At 43.0% G+C, this 17,978-nt stretch overlaps 1 protein-coding gene across 1 annotated transcript in view; it reads left to right on the forward strand.

The window, feature by feature from the left end:
- SPOP (speckle type BTB/POZ protein) overlaps positions 1 to 17,978 on the forward strand; it is a 203,700-nt gene that overhangs the window by 4,599 nt on the left and 181,123 nt on the right. The window contains exon 2 of the mRNA XM_085647011.1: positions 11,619 to 11,751. Within this exon, the coding sequence (XP_085503137.1) occupies positions 11,680 to 11,751 (72 nt within the window). The 5' untranslated portion in view covers positions 11,619 to 11,679. The remainder of the gene's footprint in view (positions 1 to 11,618; positions 11,752 to 17,978) is intronic.

Consider the following 17,978-nt stretch of genomic DNA (forward strand, 5'->3'; position numbering starts at 1 on the left):
CGTTGTAATGGATTATGCGTTGTAAAAAATGCGTTGTAAGTGCATGCGTTGTAAAAGTGTGCGTTGTAACGTCATACATCCTTTTAAAATGCACATATTTCAACTACACCTGATGAGTCCAAGGAGGGTAAATATTTTGTGCAGGGGTTCTTCCCAAAGCGTTCTCCAAAATGGCCTCACAGAGGAACCACGGTACATATCTCGTGCCTTGGTAAAATTTCATATGGGTCAACTACCCATAAATCTTGTTTCATTATCTCTGAGGTGCCATGTTTCAATTTGAGCACAAGTAAGTGCTAAACCTAAAAGCAGCAATGTCAATACAGTGGGCTATTACAAAACACAACACACGACTTAATCAACAAATATAAGCCTACAGCCTGTTGGTCAGGTATTCAGCTATGTAGAACATGAAGTCTGCTGCCTTTGTCTCCATATTTAATAATCAAAAAAGCAAGCATACCCCTAAAATCTTACATCTCCTAAGATACTTCAATAGTATGCCAGTTGATGGGTTGCTTGGAGACGGTGTTAAACCTCAGTTTTATGAGGGAATGTATCCCACAGACCAGGTACGAAATCAGTACATAAATAATACAGTTAAGTAAGAAAGAACTGACTTAAATAAGTGAGTTCTAGAGTGGAATTAGAACATTTATGAAGATTTATTACAAACATTTTAAATGTACTATACTAAAAGTGTAAATGCAGATTCATAAAGCCATTGCCATTAAGGCACTCAGTAATAGGACAATGCAGAATAATAGGCAACATTTAAATAGACTTAAGTCCCAAATTAGCAGCAAAATCAGTAAGAAATCATAAAGCATCCCTAGTAACATCAGAAAGGTCTCATGGCTCAATCCCAAATTCAAGGCTTTATATAGGAAATCTTCTCATAGAATAATATTAACATGGAAAGTGCAGATTCATTATGGTATGAGCTATCAAAATACATTTCCAACGTATCAAAACACTAAATTTAAGAGTGACATACAGCCTTACCACCTAAGCACTATCCCAGTACATGAAAATTGTTTCAGCCTGATAATGTCATTCAGTGACATCAGAACAAACTAATTACAAAACAACAGTAAACCATTGTGAATGAATAGAATACTGCAAGCAGGGGGAAGAACCTTGAAGAAATGTGACATTAGTGAGCCCCTGCTAGAGAGTCTTCTTCAACAACAGCGTCAATCGGATATAAAGAAATATGACTTGCCTCACTACATGCAGCAGAAATCATAAACCCTAAATGAGCATAATGAGACATCCATTTTGAACAAGATGGAGTTGAGGCCTAGTAAGCAGAAGCCAAAAAGTGTATTTAACAGGACATATTAGGATTGTTTCAGAATCAATAGTTTCATATTACTAACTGTACACATGGTATTACAAATGTAGATTACTATCCTGCACATTGTTAATAATGCACAATTAATAGTAAATGCACAAAAACGTCTACAGTACCACGTTACAATTTGAGCCTCCACTAAGCTCTAAGCCTAAAAATAGCAATGTCCCTACTTGGACCTATTACAACACACAAGGATTTGTTTTAAATAAAAAAACAAAGTAAGCCTACAGGCTTTTGATCAGGAGATTCAAATATGTAAAACGTGATGTCTGCTGCTTTTGCCATCATGTTTAATAAAAAAGCAAGCCTATTGTCAATATAAGAATCAATTTCAATTGAACATATATATAACATCAAAAATGTAACCATGCAATTAATGTCACTTGAGCAGTAATGTACAAAGTGCAATATGTTTATTCAGGGAGACAGTACTAATACTTAATGGCTACAATTTGTCCTAAAAACATTCAAAGTTTATAAAGGTCCTAAATATGATATGGAAACAGAATGTACAGGTCCAAAAAATCTTTTAGTAACAGTGGAATGTTTTTAAAGCCTAGCTATACAGACACATCAACCACTAAATAAATTTTATTAAGTGTTAATGGCAACCGAACAATTGAAGGACCAACATCCACCCCTGCTTGATGAAGGTTTGGGGTCGCGACACTTCCAACTTGATGGGGTATTCTGTGGTCCTGCGAGGCTTATTAGCCTTTGTCGTCATCTACGTGCTGTCCCCGATGTAGACTGGGGATAGGACCTCTTGCCCATAACCTCCTGTCCAGGCACTCTCTTCTTTAGTTTTTCCTTTGGGCGGGGCGGAGCTAGCCACGCCTGGAAATGGCCGCAATGTGAGTGAGCTCCTCCAGTCATGTTCGAATCCTGCATGAATCCTTAATACACAGTGCTAAAATCGCCACAAAAATACCTGATCCAGCCTCCGGATAGCGGTGAGAGCATCTGTACCTGTGTTCCCCGACGGAGACGGCGCCGAAAGCCCTCAAAACTGCTGAGAAATCTGAATCGGAGCACGGCCTACGCTGTGTGGACGTGCGCTCTCGGCGTGCTTGCTACGTGAGACCTGGCGGTGGTGATGTGCGGCTACCACTCGCTAGGCCGCATCCCAGACGGAGGAGCCGGGACGGCGCGGCTGGGGGGTCTGCCTTCCTGCTGTGCCCCTTTCTGTCCGGTGCCTGAGCAGACGCCTCGGAATGTCGATAGAAGCAGAGAGACGGCTGGGACACTATCGAGAACGAGGTCAGTGAAAAGAATAAGCATAGACCCGACGCCACACACTCAGTGAGTACCATCGTATAATACCCTGCATGTGGCTTCGAGGCTGGGACGGCTGGATTACACCTGCGCTGCACTAGACGTCGCTTCACACAGTGCAGAAAAGACCGAGAGGCTTTCTGGCGCAGTGAATTGCTATATTCGCCGGCCGGAGCCTGGACATTGGTGGCACGTTGCGCATATGGGATTGCGAAATCCATAGACATGTGGTGTTGCAGCTCTACAATCTCGGAGCCATAGTTGTACACAGTGGCCTCCTGCCTCGGGCTGCTTCTGGGGTCCTGAGACCTGGTCTTCCGTTATCCTAGAGACAACTGGTGAGATAGCCGGAGTTTGGCTGGGAACAACGACTGAGCTGTAGTGCTGAGTACTACGGAGACACGGCCAACCACTAGCTTCCTCATTAATTAATAGCTATAAGGAGTACCTTAAACATGGGAAAACCAGACAAAAACCAACCCAAACTGCACTTTGAACAGACAAAAAAAATAACTGAGAACTCAATAGATGACGCATCTGGGAGCCTGAGGCCTGCACCAACTTGAACCACGGACACAGCAGTGGATTTTCACTCTATGTTCACGACGATCCAATCAACACTAGCAAACATTGATGGGAAAATAGACTCCTTAACATAGCGAGCATCTGGATAGACATACAGAAAGAATTGATATGGCGGAACGCCGCATCTTGGAAATGGAGGATGCAAAACACCAACTAGAAACGAAACAAACAACAACAGACAAGACCCTATCGCTGCTACAGGCAAAGACCGAAGATTTGGAGGCGAGGTCACGCTGCAACAACCTGCGCTTCATGGGCATTGCGGAGACAACAAACACAGGCAACATGGAACGGTATATGGAATCTCTCCTAACCACATTACTGGGCAGAGAAACCTTCTCGGACGTATTAATTGTGGAGTGGGCACACAGATCATTGGCGCCTCCTCCGCCATCAGGGGCCAGACCACGCCCCATAATAGCCAAACTTCTCAACCAGAGAGATCGCGATGCGGCACTCTGTAAGGTTCGCGAACTGGGCACTCTGAAAATTGAAGGTATGACTAACTCTATCTTTCCAGATTTCACTACACAGGTCCAAGAAGCCCGGAAAAAATTCTTAGACGTAAAAAAGAAACTACGAGACATGAACATTCCTTACGCAATGATCTACCCGGCACGTCTGAGAATCACAAATGACGGTAAAAGTAGAGTCTACAACACGCCTACAGAAGTACTTAAATACTTGAAAACAAAACCGTCACAGCAGCCACGTCGGAGGTCCCTTAGAGGCGCACAAGATGAACTAGGGACTACATCAGATGTTGAATAATGTTGTATACACTAAGATCACCTTGGAGGTTTCTAAAGCGGAGTTTACAGAGGGCCTCTTATACTGATATACTGTGGACTCAGATAATTAACAGTTATATCTGATTGGCTGTGCACTATCCTTCTTAAAGAAATGCGTAGCGCTGATTCTGTTTAACATGTCACTGCCTAGACTATATATGTCACTGCCTCCTATAGATCAGATTAGGTTTATTTCTACTCGCCGACATTGAGTTGTGTCAAACATAACACTTAACAACTTGTAACATGACCCCCCCCCCATATGACTGGTTCATCGGGGATTAAGGATGGCTACTCCCGCCACTGTTGTGTACATCACAACCGTGTATTTTTGTTTTAGTAAGGAATGTTCAGGGGGAAAGAGTATACTCATCAGTTTAAGGGGTTTGTCTTTGCCATAATTGGGATGGCGAAGTGGGAGGGGGGAGGGAATGGCGGAAACACCAAAAAACTGGTCAGCACAGAGACGACTGGTACTTCTTATCTTATGATATGCAGATCTAGATGAAGATATCCTGTTCATGTAATCACCGTAGTCAGAAATGAATAGCAGGTTGATAACCACGAGGAAACTAACATTTATGATGTGGAATGTGAGGGGCCTACACAATCCACAGAAGACACGAAAAGTCTTTGCATATTTAGACCGTCACAAAGTAGACGTTGCCTGTCTGCAAGAGACACACCTTACTAACACAGTGGAGTGCAGAGTTGGGGCTAGATGGGCCACAGACAGGTTTGCATCATCCTACTCCACTTATTCTAGAGGAGTCTTGCTGCTCAGTTAAAAAAAAATTCCCTTTACTCTACTCCAATCGTTTCAAGATGATCAGGGGATATATGTTATTGTACAAGGTAATTTTGGAGGAACTGTCATGACTATATTCAATGTATATGGACCAAATGTAGATGACCCCTCTTTCTACACGGTAATATGGGCCGAATTACGCACGCTTCCGCCATCTGCAATAGTATGGGGCGGAGATTTTAATACGTGCATTGACCCCACTATGGACATGTCCACCTGTAATGATAGATATGGTAAACAATCCACCAAGATACTCAAGGAAGGTATGGAAGACTACGCTATGTTAGATATATGGAGGATGCGTCACCCTTCTCGCAAAGAGGGTGCTTGCATATCCACCACGCATAACACCTGGTCGTGAATTCACCTCTGGTTAGCCACCGCGGATATAAACGCTTGGATGACTGCACTCACGCATATGCCCAAAACTCTTTCAGATCACGCGCCAGTTAGATTAGAACTAACCATCCCCACCCAAACACCACATCAATATACATGGCGCCTAAATCCTAGCGCAATACAAGACCAAGTATTCAGAGTAGAACTGCGACAGGCTATTAATGAATACTTTACACACTACGTAGATTCAGTGGATAGTGCTAAAGTGCTCTGGGAGGCTTTTAAGGTGACGATCAGGGGCTTCTGTATAGGTAAGCATGCTGGTATACTCGAAGATATCCATAGACAATTGTCCAAAATTGAAGAAGAAATTACGAAACTAGAAACTACATACATGACCACATTAGATTCCAAGTTATTAGCTGAAATTCGAAGAAAAATAGATGAATATCATGAGTTTGCAGATGACAAAATTAAATCCCTTTCCCGCAAGTACACGACCAGAGCCTATGGAGAAGGTGATAGGCAGTGTAGAACACTCTCCAGTAAGTTACGGCCCGCATACACTACGTCGTACATTACTCAAACTATGGATAGCCAAAATACACTTATATATGATACCCGCTCTATCACACATTGCTTCGCAGACCACTACGCTCACCTGTACACTGCTGGGACGAATGCAACTCAAACTGAGATAAATAAATATTTAGACAATATTGCCCTGGCATGGCTCTCTGACGCCCATCGGGAATATTTTAGCCACCACATAACGGAAGATGAGATGAGGGTAGCTATAAATTTACTGCCAAATAACAAGGTATAGATGGTTTACCTGGAGAGTTCTACAAAGAATATAAAGATATATTACTCCCCCACCTAGCAGCAATGTATGAGGAAGCTTATGAAGACGGCATTTTACCCCCCTCGCGATGCGAGGCACTCTTAATCACACTCCTCAAGCCTGACAAAGACCCGGCTAGATGTGAATCCTACCGCCCACTATCATTAATCAACACAGATGCTAAAATACTGGCCAAAATCATTGCCCTTAGACTCCAGCCGCTGTTGCAAAACCTTGTCCTTCCAGACCAAGCCGGATTTATTCCATCATGCTCAACTACACAAAATATACAGACTATATTTGCCATGTTCCATCACTTACACCCGGATCTGCCGGCCTCTGCGACTCTACTTGACGCCGCTAAGGCATTTGATTCTGTGGAATGGCCTTATATGTTTCAGGTTCTGATACGAATGGGATTCCCAGAACCATTTCTTAAAATGGATAACCCTACTGTATACACAACCCAGCGCTCGAATACGTATAAATGGTAGTACGTCTGAACCTATTAATAAATGTCGTGGCACGCGTCAGGCTGCCCATTATCCCCACTCTTATTCACACTGGCGCTAGAGCCCCTCGCGTGTAAGATTCGTCAAAAACATGCTGATACAGCCCTGCAGTTTCACCTACGGCCCATAACAATATCACTATATGCAGATGAAATGGTTCTATACACGAGACAACCGGACATAAATTTGAACAATCTTATCCGAGAATATATTGGATTCGAACACTTCTCCGGCCTCAGTAGAAACTGGGACAAGTCAGTAGTGATCCCGCTTACCTTGGCGACAACCAAACCAACAATTTACTATCTGCTGCAATGGCAAACAGAACCAGTTAAATACTTAGGGGTCTGGATACATCAAGATCCAGACTTGGTTCTGAGAGAGAATTATGGGAATGCGATAACTAAACTAGAAGAACAGGTTAACAGATGGATCTGACTTCCCCTATCACTCGCCGATAGAATAGCCGTACAAAAAATAGTGGTTCTACCACAGTTTCTTTATTTATTTATGAACGTACCTATATGGATTCCACAAGTGTTTTTTGCTAAACTCCGTACAGCTCTCCTTAGAGTGACATGGGCGGGAAAGCACAAGTAGGCTTGAAGGAACTTACTAGACGATACGCGCAAGGAGGATTCGGGGCCCCGGACCTTCAACTCTACTTTTACTGTGCACAGGCACAATATACCCACTACTGGCTACACCCGTATGGATATATACCGCATATAGCTGTGGAACATGAAAATATGCTTCCCATGAAATGCTTTGTCCACGGGGATATACCCAGCAATCTGCACTTCTAAAGCATGGCATACATTAGCAAAACGAGCTCACAAACTCCCATCGTATGAACCAGCGCTCCCATTGACTCACCATCCACAACTCACAGTGACGCAAGAAACCAAAATGCTACATTTACTAAACGAGATGGGGTTTCATAAAATGGGGGATGTTTTTCCACATGGGAAATTTATATTGTAAAACGATGTCACCCTGTGCACACATCATACTCCGCTGAAATTCTTTGCATTTATGAGACTGCGCACAGCACTCAAAGCTTTATATCCCTCATTTCCAGACGAACCGCTGACACATAATATGCTGCAGACCCTACTGGTGTCTCAGATGTGGCAGGGCCTCGTTACGAAATTATATAATACAGCCCAACGGGAACAATTCCTTGCTCAGAATAGACCCAAAACACGATGGGAAGACACATTAGGTGAAAGCATCACTGCAGAACATTGGGACTACAGCTGCTTGCAACTGCAGATACTGACATCCAATTGCAACTTGAAAATCATACATTTTAAGTTTCTACATCAAGTATATTACACACCTGCACAACTCCATAAATATGGTTTGAGAGAAGATGACAAATGCCGCAGATGCGGCGCTCCTGCAGCGGATTTTTTACATGTGACCTGGTCGTGCTCACAATTCCACTCCTACTGGGCAGAGGTAACCAATACACTTACTACCATATTGACAGAACTGATACCAAATACACCCCACATATATTTACTAGGCATGTATAAGTTCAAGCTAGCTCCTATACGCAAGTTCCTAGCAATAGCATTGTTGCTAGCAAAGAGACGTATAGCAATGAAATGGGGTAGCAAGACTGTACCGAAATGCAAAGATTGGATAGTTGATATGATATACTGCAAAACACAGTTGGAAACATATGCAGAGGAGTTACCACAGGCTTCTCGTCTGTGGGATCTTTGGGAACCACTAGTACAATTTCTAAATTCCATGCAAACTGATGATGGATTATGGACCGGAAAAAGGTGTGTAATTGCAACATGCGGTATCTTGTTTTACCTCAATAAAATGTTGGGACAAGGGAGGGGAGGTAGATTATATGTCAAACAAGACACGTGGAAGACCTCTGCATGCTTGTTACCTGTTGTCATTCTATGTATAAAGTGAATCTGTGGTATATTGGATATTGTAGATAACTGTATAATTGCATGAAACTATGATTAACCGGACATGTAATGCAACTGATCGTATGCATATCTGTAATGTGACGTTTTCTTTATGTGCTTGATCAAGTAAAAATAAAAAATAAATTCCTTTGGTGACGAGAACGCTAGTACCGTAGCCACCACCCTCCGTCTGCTGCCTGCCTAACCAGTTGTAAGGACCTCAGCACCCAGGCCTCGTCTAAGACTCCTGGCATCCAAAGGTTGGTCCAACATGTCTCTTTCAGCACCAGAAGACGCATTCAAAATGTTAGCATTTGCCACATCCCTAGTCTAGCAATACCTCACTACTAAATCTCCAAAACAAAACCATCTGCTGAAATAAAATTCCCTGCCACACCCTACCTACTCCTGGTCAGTGTGTGCTAACCAAAATCGGACCTCATCCTAACTGCCCACTCTAATTGACTATACCAAACCCGCTCCCACAGTCATTCTGACCAACCCCTATCCATCAAGTCCAGGCCTGCATCACTTGTTGAAAATCATGCCGGGGGCTATGAGAAGGCCTAATCCCTTTCCCCATACCCTACCTCCTCAAAAGCAGCAATCATAGTGAAGATTGCTGCCAGTAGCTCCCTTTACTTAGAAGGATTTTTCCATTACTCACATGTGAGCAGGAAGAATTCTACATGTGTTCTATTAGCCAAGCAAATGTGACAAGATAACAAGATTTAAAGGCATCTTTATTGCTCATTCACTTTGTGAGCAATAAAGATGCCTTTAAAACGCGTAATCTTGTCACATTTGCTCCGCTTTTAGAGACAGGGGACAAAAGTCAGTTTGTCTTACTACTCGCCAGAAAGGGGAAGTAGGCCCTAAAATAGCTCGCCCTGATTAAATCTGGCTCGCCATAGCGAGCAAGAGATTGGGTTTTTTGAGCCCTGGTGGCATAATACATGCTGGAGACCCTCTCTGGTCACAAGGCCCTTGGTACCTACCTTTTACAACGGCCTTATATGTGTGCCAGAGGTGTGGCATTTGTAGAAACAAAGGTCCAGTTTTGGGAAAGAACACAGGTACTGGTAACTTGGTTAGCAGGAACCCAGTGCGCACTCATTTAAAGATGCATCACAGTCAGGCAAAAAGTGAAGGTTAACCATGACCAAAGGGGTACTTTCCTACAATGGGGTCCCTGGCACCCCTAAAGGCTTGTGGAGGGGGGGGACTCGATCACTTTAAAGAGGGCCGTCCGTCCCATCACGTGAAGTGGGACAACTCTTCTGTAGGCCCTGTTTCATATAAGTTAGGTGGGTGGACGGGTTAAGTGTCCATGTCATTTCTTGGAGCATGGAAACATGACTGCACAGGTACTGAAAAGGAAGGCAATGTACGAGGATGATGGTATTCCATAGAATGATGTTAAAGGTGCCTGTAATGGGTATCAGCAGGCACTCTGCCTTGCTGACGTGGAGCCCTGATGCCTCTTCATAAAGGTCCAGTATTTCCAAACATCTTGGGCATGAGTACTGTGGATTCCCTAGGAAAATGAGTACATCGTCAGCGTATAGCGCTATATGTTCCTCTGACCCGGAGTTCCATGCCCATCCCTGAATCTGCGCTTTACTCCAGACAACTTGTGCCACGGGTTCTGTAGCAAGGGAAAACAGGCGAGGGGAATCCTGCCGAGTGCCCTCACGGATCAGGAAAGGGCTGAAAGTGCCCTATTTATCTGAGCCTGTACCAACGGGCGAGAGTAGAGGTTGTTAGCAAGTTTACGGAAATGAGACCCTAGATCAGCTTTCTCAGGACGAATCAGCTGAGTCAAAGAGCTTTACCAAGTCAATGAAAAGTAAGATAGATGGGTGCTTCAGCTGGTGTGCCTGAGAAAGAGCCACCTTGACCGTCCGAATACATTGGCGAGTGCCTTGAGGGCAGCATCAGGCCGCACTGGTCAGAGTGGATCAAGTACGGTAGAGATGTGTCATAGTTGGTTAGCTAGCACCTTGGCAAAGATTTTAATGTCATTATTAATAAGGGAAATCTGCTGGTAGGAGATATGTACATTTGTAATTTGAAGCCACAATTTTATGAAGGATATTTGAAGCAGTTGCACCTTACTCGAGGGGCATGTAGTATCAACGGGAGTTATTGCAGCTTTGTGACAGACTTTTTAAGCAGTTGCTTTTGACTTGAGAGGGACAGCTGCTAGATTTTTGATTAGCTACATTGTTGTTAAAGACTTCATGTTCTTACTTCTGAGTAGAGAAGGACATCTAGTAATTATCAGAGAAAATAAAGCTATGTGAAAGGCCAGACTGCTTGGCTTTGCCAGTGCTTGTTTTAAAAAATGGAGTCCACAGTCTCATAAATATTAACAAGGTAGGAATCACTTTGAGGCTCTGTGAAAACTAGTGAATGCTGTAATGGGGTGGGGCAAAGCACTGCATATCTCTATCCCTGCCCTAGCATTCACAATGTGCCTGTATTGAGAACCTTGTCCCTTGGACAGGGGTTCAAATGACAGAGGCACGTGATGAAAGTGACTTTGGGAAGAAAGTGCAGTTTGCTATGGATACTCCGCTCAATGTCCTAAGCCATAAGCTGGCAATGTTTGACCCCACACTTTCAATTCTTTACTGCCTGTCCTTGGTAGACACTGGCGTTTCGATGCTTAGCTATTGCAGAAGAGGTTGCAAATGCAAAGAATTTGTGAATTCCCTTGTAAACTAAAAGTGAGAATAATCTTTGGCTGGCACCTTTCCCTCGCTTTTTGCAAGATATAGTAATAATTGCATTGCGAATTGTAATAATGAATAAAAATTGCAATGCACTTTTGTGCATTGAAAATGAAGACATCTCGTTTTCAAAGTCAGTTGTACCGACCGTGCATGTGCAAAGTCTTTTAACTATTGGGCCCAGTTCTGAAGAAAAGAGATTGGTTTAAGAATATACGAAAGGATTTCCCTTGGGTGCTGATATCTGGGTGAAAGGGAGCAAAAAGACCATAAGAAAGGCAGCAATTTTTAACAACGGGAGGATTCGATGTTCTGTTAATGCCTCCATTAGCATGGGAATTGTAATTCAATATAATGTATTTCTTGCATATTACATAATCATTTTTATACAAGCGATTTATTAATGGAGCAATGCAATTGATGTCTTTATAGGCTGGGTTCTGAAGTCTGAAGTTAGCGTTGCTATCATGACCATGCAGTAAGGAGGCTGCCAATGGTGCCAACACATTCCTCTACTCCCAAGATATCCGGTGGACCTGTGGCTGAAAATTGGTGTTGCACAGAGGTAGATTTCCGGAGTTTGAACATTTTCCTTGTATTGACAGCTTTGTAAGTTTACTGATTATTTCCATCCGTTTCGCGAAATGGAACAATTGATTTTGTATATTTTTACATAAAATAAGAGATTTATAATCATCATCCTGAATCAAAACAATTCAATATGTGAACGGGAATGCTTTCAGCCATGGTAGGCATGATCTGCAAATGCTCTGAAGTCCAGATATACGAAGGTAGAGCAGGGATGCTTCTGTGAGGCAAAAGCAGCACGAAGTAGCACAAACAATTGCTTTGATCAACTTTTAATTGCAAACGGATATTTGCTGCAAAAGTAAACGCATGTGCTGCAGCGGCACATCTTGACATGTGCGACATTTCATTTAGGGTGGGTGTTACGGGGCAGAAGCAATGTAAACCCCTCCAGCCATCAAAGCAAACCCATACTACTAAAATGATACAAAGAAGCGAGAATCAGCACCAACACTAATTGAGTAAACTTTGCACAGAAACAAATCAAGTGCTAAAATTTCACTCAATTTTTTCCAGAAACACTGCACTGACCGAGACTGTGATTATTGTAATTGAAGAGGAAAGAACAAAAGAGAAGACTGTCCTGGGCATAAATCTAAAAAGTGAGGCTAGCACTGGAAAACCTAAGGATACTAAACAAACGTATAATTTCAACAGTAGCATAATTAAACTATTTTTACCTTCCTTTGAGCCTACAATGCAATATGCAATATCAACTCATGTAAAATTACTTTTTGCATAAAAAAACCATATACCAGCAGATAATAGTGAAGACAATGTTCCACACCATTGCCAGCTTCCAACACGTACTGAGAGTACTTGACTTCCCAGATCACACTGAACCCACATACTAATGAGTCACGCACAGAAACTGCCAATACATACTGTGTAAATGCAGAGACAAGCAGTAGTGCCAAATTCTGCTTCCCTCAAGTATCCACAGAGCGTAGATTAATGACATTTACAGGCACCAAACTATTAATCAGCTCCTTGAAAGTTGTGTGTATATACACAAGGTCTCCTGGTCTTTATATAGAACATGAAAATCTAGGAGAATATGATCAGTAAGATGCAACATCTGTAATCTGTGTTCACGTCTTCATCATAGGTGACCATAGTTGTATATTGACATCTTAGCTGATGACATCATTCAAAAAGTCAGGCTCCAGCACACATGCCACAGAGGACACATGACAACACGGAAATGGGTTTTGGCTGATTCTAGTCCAGATTCTGTCACCCAGAGCTAGATTGTGACAACATTTGTATGTTTTACAAATTCTACATTCCTAGGGAGCAGTTTGCAATGATTTGAGGGCAATAGCAACACCAACCACAACAGTGACATAGACTCACAGGAAGGAAGAATACGGAGTCCGAAACTAATTAACAACTTATTCAGTTGACAGTTGGGTAATAAGTGACACAGTATCTGCATTTGTCAATTAGCAATATTAATAGTCACCATTTCAACATGCTGCTATATATTAAAATGTCCATTGTCTTACAAAACAAAGCATGAAATGTAATCAAAAGTTAGTATGTGTTAGAAATAGGGGTCTCTAGTTGGCAAAGGTAGGTACCTTTGTCCAAATAGGGGCCCTTGCTTCTAGTCAGGGTAAGGGGGATACACTCCTAAAATAACCCCTTCTCACCCCCTTGGTAGCTTGGCACGAGCAGACAGGCTTATCTCAGAGGCAGTGTGTAAAGCAGTTGTGAACACATACAATAACCGTGAAAACACTACAAATGGACACCACACCAGTTTAGAAAAATAAGTATTCTTTATCTAAACAAAAACAAGACCAAACGACAAAAATACACAATACAGTATCACAAATATCCTTAAAAATAGGTTATTCACTCATAAAGTTCCTAGCAACAAATAACTCCACCTGGAGTTATTACGACGTCGTGACAAATGAAAATCCCAAAGAACGGTGCCGACCGCGAGGTGCGTGGCATCGGGCCCGGAGTCAAGCAGACCCACAAAGAACTACCTTGGAATTGATGAAAGCAAAGACGGTGCACACGTCGGGGAGGTGATGCTTCGTTGGGGCCTGCGACGTCGGTTCCTTATGACCCCAGGGGAGGTGATGCCTCTGTACCTTACTGCAGCGCAGGGGAGGTGAGACGTTGGTTCCTTACTGTGTCTGGAAGGTGGCGTCATGGATGGCAGCATGGCATCGGTTCCTTATGAAGGTGCGATGTCGATGGGTTCGGGAGCCACCCACTTTGAGGATCAGCTCCGCGTTGATGAAGCACCAGTGTCAGTGAAGTCTGGGCTGCGGTGCGGGTCGGGACGTTGCTTCGTGGACGTCACGAGCGATGTCCTCTGCTCCGGTGCAGGCTGCGACCTCGATGACGGCTTCGGAGTTGATGCGGCACGGCGTTGGCAGGCGTCGGTCCTACGGTGCAAGTCGGCGCGGTGCGTCGTGCTCTTCACAAGTGATGCCCACGGCTTTGGCACAGGTTATGGTGTCACTCGACGGCGTTGGTGTTGCAATTTCCTTCTGTGGCAGCTGAAACAGCAGTTCCAGATTCAGAGAGACAGAAGGAATGAAGTCTTGGTGTCCCTTTGACTTCAGAGCAGGAGGCAAGCTCAATTTCAAGCCATTGGAGATCTAGCAGGTGACAAAGCATACAGCAAAGTCTTTTTCTCCTTTCCTGGGCAGCAAGCAGCCACTGCAGGCCAACCCCAGACAGCAAACAGCACAGGGGCAGTATTCCTCCTCATCTTATCTGGTTCTCCTCCTTGGCAAAGGTTCCTCCTGATTTCCCAGAAGTGATCTAAAAGTCTGGGGTCTGGGCCCCTCTTTTTATACACAAAAATCCTTTCTTCTCTGAAGGCAGAGAGTGTCTGTACCCAGCCAAAACCAGTTCTGTCTTCACTAGTGCAGCTTCCTGGCAGGAGGTGGAGACAGCATTTTTGAAGGCAGACCAGGCCCAGGCAGGTGAAGGGAAATCTCCCCGCTTACTCCAAATGCAGCCCAGGTCTATTCAGCCCAGCCCTGACACATCACACTTCTGGAGCCACAGCCCTCTCCGGCCCCCATCAAGCAAAAGCCAGACATGGAATACACAAACCTAGCAGAGGCACACTGGAAGGGTTACAAAGATCAAAAAGGGGGGAGAATGGACCACTTGTAGCCACGTTGCCAGGGTTCTTGGTGCCTTTCATAAAAACCCTCATACACCCACGTAGATGGTAAAGCGGTATATCTTGATTCTCCGCTTTAACGTAGCGTTAATGCATCATCATAGGGTTTTGTTTTCTGGTATGCTAACCTCCACCTGGAGGTAACCACTTGGTTCGCAGTAGTGTCCAGAGAAAAGATTGAATTAAGTGCTCACAGTGAAGTGGGTTAAAATTCTTTGAACATCCTCATTTGTACGTAATTATTTATTGAAAAAAAGGAGGGGGGTGTTCAAGAAATTTTAAAATGATAGGTGTGCATTTATAGATCATGTTACTGGATCTTATGCACTGAATGCAATTTAAAAACTGAGGCCGACATGTTTCAGCCCGTCATGTCCGGGTCTATGGGGCTTTTTTCAGGACCAGTGAAAAGTGGTCTTGCTGGCACTATTTGTGCAGCAATTGAAAGTGGTATTATTGCTCCACTCTAACAAGGATAGGGCAGTAGTACCTATAATCAGAAAACAAAAATACACACAAAGGAATTCAATATGTCTGTAACCCTGTTTCTTCAAGCTTAACTATCTTATGTTAAACTTTCTTATATTAGGTTTTATGAGGTCATAATTTACTTTCCCACATTTGTCGTGTTTTATCATTAAAATAAGGCATTGCGGACATCATGGCAAAAATTGGGAAGGTAGCATGGTCAATATCAAACCAAGACAATTAGTGGTAGCTGGATATCATAACAATTCATATAGTTTAACTCTCACGCCATTCTTTGTTCGGAAAAACATGGATTGCTCTGAAAATATATTAACCGTACTTCCGGTAAATGCGCGTTTAGTTCTATCGTCCCTATACACAGGGCATCTCTTGATTTTACACATTAATAAACATTGCGCTGTGTCACCTTCGTCGGCCAAAATGTTGGGCCTTCTCAGGGAACTGGCGAGAGTATCCCGGTTTCTCTGTGATAGGAAAAGTAGATATTAGTAAAAGACTTTACTTGAAACTGGCGTGTGAAGATCTTCGATCCTGTCTTCTCACCAGCTACAGCGGGTATTTCCTGCTTGTGCTCGCTCTTCCCCCGGATATGCGGGTCTGTTTGGAGCCGCAGTTTGTACCCTCCCAGTGGTAAAAACGGAGGACGGACTCTGTTGTGCTCATCCAATGAATAAAAATGGAAGATAGACTGTATTGTGACAAGCGAATCTCTCACAGACTATGTGTTGTGTGTGTGTGTTAGTTGTTGCATTTTTTAACGTGCACATTTTGAGTGAAATTAATTAAAGACGTAAGATATTATGACTTTGTCTACGGTCCTTATGTGAATATTTCCATGTGACACACATATAGGTGATTCCTATATTAGTGTTGTGTGTGTGTGTGTTAACTTCTATCTATGTTGTGTGCATTCCTACGTGAAATAAAAAATGGGGGGGCTTGACTACTGAGTTGTCAGTTTCTTGTCTGGTTTTATTAAGGATAAATAGTCTTGTTATTTATTGACTTGAGGGGAGATTCATCACACTATGATGTTCTCTCCACAGTCATTACGCCCGTGGTTGTGTTGTTATTTTATTAGTAGAGAACAAGTTACAAGACCTAAGATCTTTGAAAGTATTGGCAGTGACAGTGGCGAGTATAGTATTCCTCATGTCACTTTTTAGGTATTTTTTGTGTGAGTGTATATTCTGTTTGATTAATCTTGAGGATGTTTCTTAGGGAACAGATGGTGGTCAGTAAAGCTGATGCCATGGTACGTTGTCATTTATTTCTTGGACATTGGTCTGTAAGCGATGGGCCCACCTTTGTTCTTTTTCTAACAGTATTCGTTCTGCATTGTTGTTTTTCATCGTTAGCATTTCAATGACTGTCCAGTTCAGTTCTTCAGTTGTATGATTCGAGTCAATGTAGTGTTTACTCATTTTTGTAGTTACTTGTTTATTCTTGATATTACTTTTGTGTTCTCCAATTCGTAATTTGACTTTGCGACAGGTCATCCCTATATATTTCAGCCTGCAAGGGCACGTGATCATGTAGACCACGTGCATTGAGTTGCAAGTGGTATGTTGTCGCTGTGTCCATACCAAATTTTCTGAAAGCGGTAGGGTTCTAGTGGCTGTGGTGAGTTTGCACACTACACAGGAGCCGCATGGGTAGTGTCCTGCGACCGGATTCATATTCCAGGCTGTGGTACACTCTCTATCCCGGTTCTGGGTTTAGGACGTGTGTGTACCAGTAGGTCTTTTAGATTTCTGGTTTTCCTATTTGCAAATCTCGGATTCGGCCAGTTCAGGTTGGCCGAGGTGACGATTTTCCAGTTTTTGTTGATAATCTTTTTTACTGCATTCGTATCAGTCTTGTAGGTTGTGACGCATGTAATAAGGTTATCTGACGGTTCTTTTGGTGTTATGTCCAGGAGACATTCCCTTGGTTGATGTCTAGCTCTTTTCTGGCATTTGCGGATTGTTTTGATTGGGTAATCTCTTTTCACCAATTTTTCTGTTAGATCATTAGCTTGTAATTTTTAGTCTTGCAGTTTGCTACAATTCCGTTTGAGACGTAAGAATTGACTTTAAGGTAAATTATCCCTTAGTGGTCTCGGGTGGAAGCTCTAATAAGACTATAAGCTGTTTTTGGCAGTAGGCTTTCAGTAGGTTTTAGTCTGAATGCTGTTGTTTTCTATATATAGAGCAATGTCCAGAAAATCTAATCTTTTTTTATCTGCCGTAAGGGTGAATTTTAGGCACTCGTCTCTTGTGTTCAACCAATCGATAAAATTCTGGAGATTGTCACTGTTTTCGTTCCAGATGCCAATGATATCATCTATAAAACGTTTCCAGAACAGTATCTTGGGAAAGAAAGGGTTTTGGTTGTTCAAAACGTGTTGGTTTTCAAAACTGCTCACATAGAGTCCTGCCACCGATGGCGCAAACGCGCTTCCCATGGATGTTCCGTGGCATTGCACATACAGTGACCCATTGTATTCAAATAAATGTTCAGTTAATGCCAGTCTGCAGCATTCTAAGACAAAGTTTCTCGGTGTTTTATATTGC

Source organism: Triturus cristatus, chromosome 3_2, assembly GCF_964204655.1.
Source record: "Triturus cristatus chromosome 3_2, aTriCri1.1, whole genome shotgun sequence".
Lineage (NCBI taxonomy): Eukaryota > Metazoa > Chordata > Amphibia > Caudata > Salamandridae > Triturus > Triturus cristatus.